This window comes from Chroicocephalus ridibundus, chromosome 2 (genome assembly GCF_963924245.1).
Source record: "Chroicocephalus ridibundus chromosome 2, bChrRid1.1, whole genome shotgun sequence".
Taxonomy (NCBI): Eukaryota; Metazoa; Chordata; class Aves; order Charadriiformes; family Laridae; genus Chroicocephalus; species Chroicocephalus ridibundus.
This window is the reverse complement of record NC_086285.1, coordinates 42,349,700-42,362,224: the sequence shown is the minus strand read 5'-3', so window position 1 is coordinate 42,362,224 and position 12,525 is coordinate 42,349,700. Positions and strand designations below refer to the sequence as shown.

Here is a 12,525-nt window from a genome sequence, read left to right as displayed (position 1 = left end):
GAAATAGCGGATACAGCCCCAGTACTCTCTGATGCCGGAGGCAAATCAAAAGAGAGACAGATTTTAAACAAACAGTAAATAAAAATCTCACGTTTCCAGCCCCTCCGAGTACACCCGAGCGGTGTCAAATACACCGTGACAGGTGCCGGGGCAGGTTTCCCACCCGAAGGAGAGGGAACCGAAACCTAGGACGTGGGTGCCTTATCGGAGCCCTGGGGTGAATCACTGCGGCCTCGGCACGGGCTCAGGGCTGGCAGCCCGTCTGCCATCCACCTCCCTGCAAAACAACCGCCAGCTTTCCAACCCTGGGTGCTTACCAGCACTGTGACACCCAGGTCCTGGGGTTTCACATATTTTTTATTATTATTATTTATTACACCTTTTGTCTTTTTGCTCACAGCGGCAAAGGGGCCTGTGGCTTTAACGCCAGCGGTTTTCTCCCACTGGGCTCCCAAGGACTTGTAAAATCCCCCAGACAGGCCAGGGCACTTGGAATTGCGGGTCCCATCACTTCTAAGTGCTGAGGAGTTGGCTGGATTTTATTATTTTAAAATTTGGGAGATGTGACTGAGCCGGGCAGCCTGCCACAGAAATTACCCGAAAGGGAAACAAAAGCACCACGAGCCGTTTTCAGGAGAATACAATGTGACCTGCAGAAAGGCCTTACTCTGACTCACTGGGTGAACAGCGACAACAAATTTGGTGGAACTTGCATGAATTAGGATTATCTGGGTGAATAAAGGTTGGTGGGTTCATGCCCTAAATCCTCAGAATTTGTCAGCTATCCACACCCACAAATTTTATTGTCTGTTTATAGGTCACAGGGGTATTTGCGAAACATGCTCGCTAACTGTGCGGTATGACAGGAACACACCAGTGCTTTCTCTCGAGATTAGACCACCCCGCACGTAAAACTTGCCAGCCAACCCTCATTTTTCCCTACTGTCTTTCGGATGCAAAAATTTTGCCTGTGGCCCTCCCTCTCACCGGCTCCAGGGAGCAGGCACGGGGTGGGGTGACACAGCTACAAAACCCCAGTGCCTGGCATGTCCCCGTGCCCGGCATCCGTGCAGCGTTCCCAGGAACGCTCCCGATGCAGGGAGCACACTGGCCATTTTTGGTCTCAGACTCATACCTGCAGTTACTTGTCACACAGGAGACACCCACACTTGGACAGACTTTCTACTTTGTTCCTTGTAAGCTGCTTGGATTTTAGATTAAAACAAGGAAGCAAGCAAAAAAACAAAACAAAACAAAACAAAAAATCTCAGAACAACCCAAATCCCTACGCTTTTGCACATTATGGCTGGGAATAGCAAAACTGCAAGAGAGTGGAGACGTGTCCCCTTCCCACATCTTCTGCAAAAAGCTGCAACTCCAAAACTAAGAACCCCTGCTACTTTCTACCTAAGGAACCTTAGAGGTACATCAGGTAAGAAATCAAAATGACCTGTATTTCCCAGATCATCTAGTCCTCAGAGGAAAAGAGTAATGACTCCCTACAGCCATGTGGAAGTCCTCATCAGCCTGAGCAGAGGGTGGATCTGGCTGTGCGGTACCTGCCCCAAACCACGCTGTTTAGGGCAAAATAGAAGTTTGTGGCATTTGCAGTTGCTGGCAACGGCTCTGCCTCGGGTTCGCGAGCCCAGCCCCACTGCTTGCTCGGTATTTCTCTATTCGACCTGCAGCTTTGGTCTCCTTCCAAGAAGGCTTCTAAATGTAAGTGCGGTAATAATTTTAACAGATTAAACACTTCCAGAAGGGGCAGTGTGAAGTATTCCAAGTTGATACAATAAGGACCAAATTAACAGAGAGGTCGAGAGTTCTAATTTGTAGAGACCGAAAGTTGTTAATCCTGATTCTGAGCACAAAAGCTAAATACTCTGTAGGCAGTCTCTCAGACCAGTTGACAAATAATTGATAACAAAGCATGAATCCTGTTACCCTTTAAGTATAAGACTTAATTTTTAATTATTATTCATGAAGGAGGGGAAAGAGAAAGAAAGGCTTCCCCATATATTTGCAGAACAGCTTGGTTCCTTAAGAAACCTTAAGATAGAATTCTTACGGGTTATACCCCTGGCACTAAAAGCAGTTTTCTCCAGTTAGAGAAGCCCTACCTAACCGAAGCACTGTGGGGAAAAAAAAAAAATCTAAATTTGTTTTCACTTAAGCAGCAAGTCAGAACTGGGATGGTGTTAGACACATGTAGTCCAGCTGTTCGCCATTTACAATTTTTGCTGATGGTACAAAAGCCAGCAGTGCAGGGAACCCAAACGAGGTAGGGAGAAGGGGAAGAATTGGAGGCTCACTTAAAAACACACAAAAATATTTAAAGCAAGTGTACGTTACACCTTAAAGAGGAAAAAAAAATAAAAATCACATAAACCTAGCAGATTCTGACCAACACCAAGAGGTAGTACAACGTATTCAGGGTCAAGAGAATAGCATGTGGAATAGCAGAAAAATACAGTGTAACTGAACAATCCTTTGGAAATGTCCCACCTGGGATTACATTAATGCAGTAACTACACAGAGGCAAGCACAGCTTTTGAAAAGACATAAAAGAAGGTAATCTCCACCTCACCCCGAAGTGATAGCAGAGGTTAATTTACACAAGCAGCAAAATGGGAGTGGGGGGAAGGAAGTGGTTAGAGGTTATTAATATAAATGATCAAAGCACACACCAGGTCAACACAAAACTACTGTTTTCACCTCAATAAATGAAATCTAACCCAACTATAACGTAACTCTTGGGAAAATGTCCATTGTAATAGTACAAAAGGAAAACAATCATCTTGAGGACTAAGTACTGAACTCTTAAATACTAATTATACTTGTTTATTGGATTCTCCTGAATCCAGGCCCACCCAGCATGTGCCTGACTGAGTTGCTATCTGAAACAAAGGCAAAACCAGAATACCACACAAAATGAGAAAACATAAAAAGCAGAGAACAGATTAACACTAACATCTTCAAAGTGTTGTATGGAATGCTCAATAAATGCAAGAGAACTTTGTCATACATATTTAGGGCAGAAGAGAGAGTATCTTTCCCTGTCTCAGATTTCTCCCACTGAAGTCCCTTGTACTCTGCGAAGCATTTCCAAGTCAAATTTTAAGACCTTTAATTTCTCCAGCCTCAAGTCCAGCAGTGCAGTCCCCCTTTCCATCCTTCCAGGAATCTATTAATATCACTTCCAATACAGCCCTCTGGCTCTCCTATGGCAACATTTTCCCCAAAAAAGTTTGCTCCAACATACTGGATCAAACCCTCAGCTGGAGAGACAGACCCAGTCCTCAGAGGCTGCACCTGTATGTCCTTCATCACACATCTGTAGGATGCTTGTCAACCACGCGGCATTTGTCAATACTGGCTATGCCTCAACACCTTCTCTCACTCATATTCCTAAGGGCTGGGAAGCCTGCTGGGATGACCAGTTTCACCTCACTTTATTTAAGAAGGTAAATCCTTTAATGATAGTTCATTTCCCAGTTATGGAATGTGTTCTGCCATAGGCACTTCACCATGGGGCAGCCCACAGCAGGGACTGTCCTCATAAGGATTACAGAGGATTCAAAGAGGCAGCAAAGGTTTTCTTCCACTGCTCTTGCAAGGCTTATCAAGGAAGATTCAAGGGAAACTAGTCCTTTCACTCTAGACAGCTTAATCTTTACAGAGGTCGAGGCTTCTGAAATGACCTTCAGCCGCTCTATTACTCTACTAGTGCTTATCAGCAAAATGATACACTGGGTTTTGTTTCAACTAGCTGTTTCTTTATTTCTCGCCCTAAAAGACAAATACAGGAAGGCTGTGGTAATTACATTAGTCCCACCACTTCCAGATGACCCACAAACAAAATTTATCAGTCGCCGTAAGCAGTTGGGCAATCTGAATCAACAAATTAGTGGGAATAAAGCAGGAGCAATATGATAATTATATTTTCCACATTATCATTGATTAACACTAGCATAGGTGTTAACAGAGGAGCTGCTATAAGAGTCTTTGGTTCTCACCAAAATAAAGGTTCTTCATTTAAACCTGAAGTACTGAAGTAGCACAAGTACGTTCTGATACAGCACTGCTATGCTTTCTCCTATAACCTACCCCACTGTGACTGAAGCTGCATGTATTTTGTTTACATACATACATACATACAAGTGGTTTGTAAACCAACTTGGACTCTGCCAGATGAAAGACTCCGTTTAAATGCAACTCCGCTACAATGCAGTGAATCTCCGCTAAACTGGTCTTTTAAGGCCTCACTAGGTAGTGCCTGGGGTTTTTTTTTTGGTTGTTGGGGTTTGTTTTTTTTTAATCCTACCCTTCTTTTCATCTGGGTTTGGGTTTAGATCCAAAGATAAAGGCAAAGAGATCCCTGTCAGAGGCGCAGAGCAGAACGCAGGGCTGAGCTGCAACAACAAAACTCTATCTTTGTTTCTGTGTGACGGAACTTGGCATATAAGGGTTGTCTCAATACCACTGGTAGTTATAATACGGTCTTGTAAAGCATCAGGCTGGAGAAACCTGGGACCATAAATGCTTCTGACCTGCAGCAGAGGAAGCAAAGGTGTAGCAAATCACACATGGGAAGACAAAAGCTCCTTCTTTAAATGCTTACTGGGCTCATGACATAAGATAATGCATATAGTTGGTTGGACAATAAATTATCCAACACAAACTAATTAAACCAAAATAATGAAAGACTATTCTGAACTGAATTAAACTCTAACACAAGAGAACCATCTGTGCTGCCACAGAACCCACGAAGAGGTGGACAGGTGTCAGCAGGAAATCACTAGAGATGTCCCCAGGCAGACCATGCTGCTTGTGAACTGGAGCCCTAGCTTAGGGGCAGAATTTAAGGTCCTGTTGATACTACCAGAAACCCTGAAGTTATGCTAGCAGGAAGTTTCCTTTATTTGGGAAGTTCCTATTCGTTTGGCTGGTATGACCAATCAGCATCGTCTCTGCGGAGATGGATGGATGGCCTCAACTATGGCAGCAAGTCCCTTCTACTGCAGACTAGACCAAAGCCTGAAGACAGGGCAGTCATTGATGTTTATCTCATCAATGCAACTATTTTTAAGTAGGAAGTTAAACATGCACATAAATGCTTTCAGATACAGGGCAAACATGAAGTGTATACACAACCACCTCTTCTTGTAACCCAACACTCTTCCTCTGGCCAAGTATGTGAACCACAAGATAACATTCGTTTGCACTGGTATTTGCCTTGTGGCATTGGAACACAACAAGACTGGAATATAAGAGCTTCGCAAATATAACACACCTACAGAAAAAGTTTGTTACTGTACAAGCAGGTGAACAACACAAGTACCCAACAACACTGAAAAATTAAATACTACTTTAGTGGCAAAACCACACACAAACGTTGCTCTTATGGTAACCGAGTGGTTTGAGAAACAAGTATTTGTATACTTCCTCCTCTCCCCAAGTTTATTTACTTTGCAGTTTCTCAGTCCTGTCCTGATGCTCCCGCTAATTGCTTAGGACTTCTCATAAACAGAATCAGAGAAAAAGAAAACAAGCTCTAAAACTGTGAGCAAGTTGATCGGAAAAGCCATTAACATTAGCTAAGAGAAACCAATGTAATGTCTGAAACGAGCTTAAGCTTGTTCTTAAAGAGAACGGCTTTCAAATGGGCTGTGTTCCTTTAACACTGCTTGCTACTTGACGGGCTGTTGAACTTTCATGACTTCAGAGGTCAGGTACAGGTCTCTTACCTTTGGAGGCTTGAAAGGATATTCTGGTGTAAATGTGATGTCAAGGAAGAAAACACCTCCCTCATAGACTGAACCTGGAGGTCCTAGAATGGTTGATCTCCATTCGTAGATGTTATCACCTTTGGGGCCAGCGCTGAGAGATAAAAAAAAAAAAAAAAAAAAAAAATGCTTAGGAATATTACCACAGTTCAAATAAATATGACCTCTTACATTCTTCAAGTATGATATGGAAGAGAGTTTTCAGTGTTACACCTCATACACCACCTGGAGTCAAGACAAGGATTAAAAGTAGATCGAATGCTTCCAAAAACCTCAGAAATCCTACCTGGACTTACCTGTGTTCCAGACTGCTTAGCAAAGCTGAGAAACAAGAGGTGGGGTAAGGTTTTCAGCATCTCACTCCTGACATTTATAGGAGCAGCATTGCCCAGAACTACTCCTAAACATGCTACACAACCTCAACACAACAGAAAAATGACATTTCAAAGAACAATTTCCTACCATATTTCAGAAACGGCGGCCCCAGCTCAGCCTTAATAGAACTGCACCACATCAAAGACCATACTAAATAAATTAAGGGCTTATGTTGATTTTATTAATCTTGTGTGTTCTTTAAAATTAAAATATATTCCTGTATTATTGCTAAACCAAAGCTCACTGTATAATTGAATGAAGCCAAATACATGATGATACTCTTAAATGTCAAAATTTTCTATACTCATATAATTTTGCTACACTGATTTCTAAACCGAGACCACATGAACTCATCCCATTGATACTATTTGCATTGTGGAACTGCTTTTGTAAAGGGAATTAAAATGCCTGTGTCAAATTAAAACAGGGCTTTCTCAAATCGGCTTTGTCGAATTCCAGATTCTCCCTAACCTGCCGGCAGCTCACCCAGAGCCGTACAAACTAAAGGTGTTACAGAACACAAATGTCTGCTTGTTGAAAATTAGTTTTACTGAGATCCTCAGACACTTGTATTTGTAGCGTGCCATATGTCGCTGAGTATTTCTAAGTACAGCTCAACCTATAAAGCCATTAATGGTTTAGGACTCCATTGTTGCCTCTTTCTTTCTGTGCTGCTACGGTAGTATTTTATCAGTAAGATGCCAGACCTGAAAACTCCCTTTGCATAGAGGGAAGTGCTGACACAGCTTTTTGCTATGACTTCAGAAATCTCTTCTCCCCTGGTTCTGTAAGGGGCCGGATTTTAACAACACTAACACAATGAAAACCAGCCTTGCTCTTCTTTCCCCATTCTTTTAACAAGGCTCATACAAGAGAGAAAGATAAAAAAAGGGCTCTTTTTATATTATAACAATCACGGAGCAGTATTATTTGAGAGGGAAGGTAATCCAATAAATTCAATATATGCATGACAATACACATTTGATTAATGTGAAGGAAAACAGTGTAATTGCTAGGTGCTAGTAACAGTGTTACAAATAGAAATACAATTACAAAAACATAAATTCTCAACTTAACAACAGGGCTCAGAGACATGCTTTCTTCCTCCTGCTCTTTGCAGTACTGGTGAACATGATCTTGACAGCAGGGGAATCAGGGGAGAGAAAGGGAGTTCTGTCACCAAACATAAAATTTTATTTTTAGATTAAACTAAAAATAAAAGTTCACAATATGCTGCTGCCAAATAGTTCAGCACTAGCAAAGCTATGACTAAAAGCGTGCTTCCAGGGGCAGGAAAGCATGTAAGAAAGCAGTAAAGGGAGACAAGGTTCTCTGCAAAGTGATGCACCGGCCACTAGGGAAAGGTTTCTCTCCTCAGAGCACAAAACCCTGCACAGCTCAAGATCGGTACTAAATCAAAGTAAAAGCCGTTCCATCCTGAACAGTCCTGGCATCCCGCTCCACCTTAATGACTTGTCCCTGTCCTATGCAGGCCTATATATTTGGGCACTCAGTACTCTCCAGCTACCACTTGTGCATTAGACTGGAAGAGCGTTGTATTTCGACAGGAAGCTCTACCTCTTGAAAGACATCAGCTTAACTGTGAAAACTTACCGAAAAGGACTCTCTGGGGCACCCTTAGCCACCACTCCAAGGAATCACCTCTTTATGTACGTATTAGCAACCTACCGACACACTGTCATTACTGCAAGTTGCACCAGCGATCACCCTCCCCTCCTTCCCCTAAAGATGGAGCTACTGAACGGAACAGGTACTTGAGCTTTGTTAGCACCGATTTACTGTTGGAATTTATATCACGAGAACTGCCAACTGGGAGCACTTCAGCACTCAAGAAATGTGATGTGCGATTAGCACTGAATACAGCCCTCTGAACCAACAGGAAATAGTTCAACATTTCGCATTTTATTTCCAGCTTCAACCCAAAGGACTGTCAATAAAAAAAATCCCACAGACTTCAAAAATAACATATTATTATTTGTAATAGTCTTAGAAACCTCTTGTATCCTATTAGGTTTCCAATTAGAGCTATCACTGCATGCAAGTAATATACTGCTAGACCTCCGTATTAAAAGTGCAACATCTTTGTAAGACATCAGTAGGCTCTAACAGTGATGTACTAAGCTTACCTTTTAAGCTTTTCATAATTCAATTAACAGAGTGAAATAGCTGTACATGTCCAATTTTTACGTATTAACATTGATTTCTTATAAAGGAAAGACTGAAAGAGGAAGATGCAAGTCAACTACAGAGTGCAATACTGCTCGGATTTAAATAAGGATTAGGTAATATCAAGCGGCTCAAGACAACCTAGTGCTTAATAGAAAAGTGACAATACTGGACCACAGCATAAGTGCAGCAGCATTAACTTTTGGTAGAGATATAAAAACTGCCAAAGGTTAAAGATTACATTCTTTGTTTAAAATCCTTGCAATTATCTGCTTCAAAAAGAAATTCACTGATGCATAGATACAGGGCTCACAAGCACAGCTGCCACCTTGCCCGATGTGTGTCACCACTGCTCAAATTAAGTGTCTAGATCTACTAAAGCAACATTTTAAAGCTGTACAACATATGACCACTGGGAAGACAATTTTAACCAATTAAACAGAAATTGTTTTCACTGCAAGACAAGAGCATGAGAGCAACAGCTTTCTGTATTGAACTCAATAGCCCACAACCTCTTCACTTCCAGAGAAAGAAATGAGACAAAGTCCAGTAAGATGGAGCAAAAGATGACATCGAAAAGAGAACTGAAAAGAATCCCAAGCCATCATTATCATATCAGGCAGCATGTTTTACACAGCAGTGCAACCGAGATCTTTCTTCCCTGGAAAAACAGTGATACAGTCAGTGAAGATACGCTGCACCCACTGTAAAAACTGGTCCTGATCGTTCCCAAGTTGCTGCTGGCTTATCCTCCGGACAGCTGTTACAACAGTAACACCCTTCAGAAATTGCCCGGTGCCAAGGTAGTTTTTGTTCAAGGACTACCTAACTTTCCAAGTCTAGAAGCAGTGGTCTAAATCCTCCTGGTAAATGCAAGGCAGAGAGAAAGTCTCAGCACAGTCGAGACCAAGCTCCAAGTTCTGTCTGGGCCAAGTCCCAACCAGCCTTGTGTTGCTTTGGTAGAACCTCATCTTGCTCTGCCTCCCTTTAGCTTTAAAGTTGAAAAAGAACATGGCAGTAAACAGGGAAATTAGAAATGCCTGCAGCAGAGGCTGGGGATGCCTAGGAGATGCCTAGGTAAATTGTCTGCATGCTCAGGTGCCTTGCAGTACCGAGGAACTGTAAACACAGGATTCTGTCTTGGAGATTAAGTGTTCATGGAGAAGACACACACACTTTTTCATGTATTGAAAAGGCTGAAAATACAGATAGTCTGCAAGAATCACAGAATTGTTGAGGCTGGAAAAGACCTTTAAGATCATGGAGTCCAACCATCAACCTAACACTGACAAAACCAACCACCTCTAAACCATATCTCTAAGCACTGTGTCTACCCGTCTTTTAAATAGCTCCAGGGATGGTGACTCAACCACTTCCCTGGGCAGCCTGTTCCAATGCTTGATAACCCTTTCAGTGAAGAATTTTTCCTAATATCCAGTCTAAACCTCCCATGCTGCAACTGGAGGCCATTCCCTCTTGTCTTATCACCTGTTAGTTGGGAGAAGAGATCGACCCCCACCTGGCTACAGCCTCCTTTCAGGTACTTGTAAGGGAGCGATAAGGTCTCCCCTCAGCCTCCTTTTCTCCAGGCTAAACATCCCCAGTTCCCTCAGCCGCTCCTCATAAGACTCATGCTCTAGATCCTTCATCAGCTTCATTGCCCTTCTCTGGACATGCTCCAACACCTCAACGTCTGTCTTGTAGTGAGGGGCCTAACAGCCAGCCTGGTGCTTTTTTGTATTAAGCCAGCCAGATACAACTGCCACCACAAGCATTATGTGATACCACCCTGATATTTTGCACACACAAACTCACCTCCCTCCTCTGCCTGGGCATCCTTGGGCAAATCACTCAAAGTCTGCCTATGCCATGGAGGGAAGGCAGGATTTTTTGCCGATCACCACATATAGCTAATGTACAAAAATCCCTGGCAACACACTGCTGGTACTTTCCAGGGGAATGACTCAGAAAGAGCCCCCTGTACATGTCAGCTTGCTAGTAAGTTGGAAACTACCTGGTCCTTTCTAGGAGCTGACCAAATGATAACATAAGCTTTTCTTCCAGTGAAAATACGATCTGGTGAATACTTCAGTTCCTCTTCTTTGAGATACAAAAAACTTGCAATGGCAGATCACTCCAGTGATAAACAAATCAAAATCAGTCGATGCTACAGGCGCCAGGTTAATATCCTGATATACCAAAGCAGCGCATATTCCTTTTAAAAGCTAAGTAATTTAGCAGAGTAGTTTAAAAATGCCAGAGACAGCTATCTGTCAGGGTTATGAGAAGAAGGGCGATTTCATGGTATGCTGAAGTAAATAACAGCTAATGAAAAACTACAATATGTTTCAGTTAAAGCCACAAGTAACAATACCACAAGCTCATGCTCCAACTACTCCATATCCCTAGATGCTATTTTTGAGGCTATTTTGCCCTGAACAGGAAGAGTCTGATGCAAGAAGCTAAGCTGTTTTGAAGTTGCACACTTGTGGAAAATATAATTTCCAAAACCACTGCAGACATGACCTTTTCCAAGGGACATAGCTCAAATCAGAAAGCAAACAACACACTAACAGCACATGGGAATTCCAAGGTGACAGAGAATCTAATGATCCCCAACGTAAAGCTGTGCCATTACAAACTGATAGCAACATCATTTTTTTTTGTTGTTGCTTTATTTTGTAGTAAGAAACCGTGAACAACTGAACATGGAATTGATGTTGGTCATATACACATCACCTTACACTAGGCAGCTTTAGGAAATATTTAGTTGACTGTTAGAAGGTCTCTTCCCGCCCCCCCCCCCCTTTTTTTTTTCTTTTTTCTTAAAGATGTGAGCCCAAAATGCATTACAATTTTTGACTCACAGGGAGGTAGCATATCATTCTCACTTGAAGTTCTGGTGCACCTTGACCTTCCCCCTCCTAATCCACCCCATTCCTGACCTCAGGGTAAATATGCTTTCTTTTCTGGTAGTCCACCCTCCAAGTGGTTCCACTGAGCTTGCTCATGTACATTGTTGGGCTGAATCTGGTGCAGAGACTGCAAAAGTACTTGCGGAGGTGGCTATAGGGTCTACAAAGCAGCAGGACAGCTCATCTAGCTCAGCCATTGGAAAACACACATTTACAAAATCCCTCATTCACAGAAATTTTGCTCTACAGGTCTTTAAGCAATCCATGTTAAAAATAGGAACATCAAAGGACAGAGTTAAAGCCAGACAAACAAAAAAGCAGCTAATCCTTTGGCTACAATGTCACTTCAAAGATTTTGTATTAATACATAGCTGTAATTTTAGAAATAAATTGTCACATTCTGCACATGCTTTAGCTAGCAAAATGTAGTATTATTATTTTTATTACTACAGGACCGAGACATTCCTTCACAGACAGGACCCCACTCTGCTAAGCATGCTACAATGCAATCTAAAGGCTCATGTACACAACTTACACAGGTTTTCCAATTATAAAATAAGCATTAAAACATTACACAGTTATTAGGAAGAAATTCAACGAGACAAGGCAAAAGTAGTTAAAAGGATACCCTGGACCAGCCATGTTTTGGTCAAGTAGTTTAGAAGTGGGATATAATTTTTTTGCCTCCCATTTTTAGTCAAAGAATGGAAATGAAAGGAAAAGAAAGGAAAAAAAAATAAATTACAACACAACAAAGCCCCTCCTGGACAACCGTGGAATGTAAAAGGTAACATACTGAATTACCACACGACTACGTGAAGCAGAGTGATATTTTTTGCTCACTGTCATTCTACACAGCCAAGCTGCTCCTCTGTGTTAACATTAGCTAAAAATGATGGATTGACCACAGGTGAAATGTCTATGAGCTCAATGAGAGACGCAGGAAAAAGACGGCAAGAGAAAAAGTTGCAGCTGGCTTTAATTAACACATAAGGCGGCAGCAAAGGAGGGAAAGGAGAGGTAAGTGAGCAAAGATGGAACCTTATATTGTTACAGCAATCCAAACCATAAAATTGTGAAAACAGAACTTAATTCTCCCTCTAATGCACGTTCAGGGGCATAGTTTTCAAGTACAAAGCAGTAAATACTATTATTTTTCTTGTAACTCATTGATGGTACTGTATTTTCTGTCTTACATTTAGAACAGCAGTCACAATATTATTGCACAAGGGTAAGTACCTTACAAATCCCACCACAGTTCT

General features: G+C 42.0%; 1 protein-coding gene across 4 annotated transcripts in view; it reads right to left on the bottom strand.

The window, feature by feature from the left end:
• LOC134511360 (ubiquitin-conjugating enzyme E2 E1) overlaps positions 1 to 12,525 on the bottom strand; it is a 46,685-nt gene that overhangs the window by 2,314 nt on the left and 31,846 nt on the right. For all 4 annotated transcript variants that reach the window (XM_063325177.1, XM_063325179.1, XM_063325180.1 and 1 more), the window contains exon 4: positions 5,748 to 5,880. In XM_063325177.1, the coding sequence (XP_063181247.1) occupies positions 5,748 to 5,880 (133 nt within the window). The remainder of the gene's footprint in view (positions 1 to 5,747; positions 5,881 to 12,525) is intronic.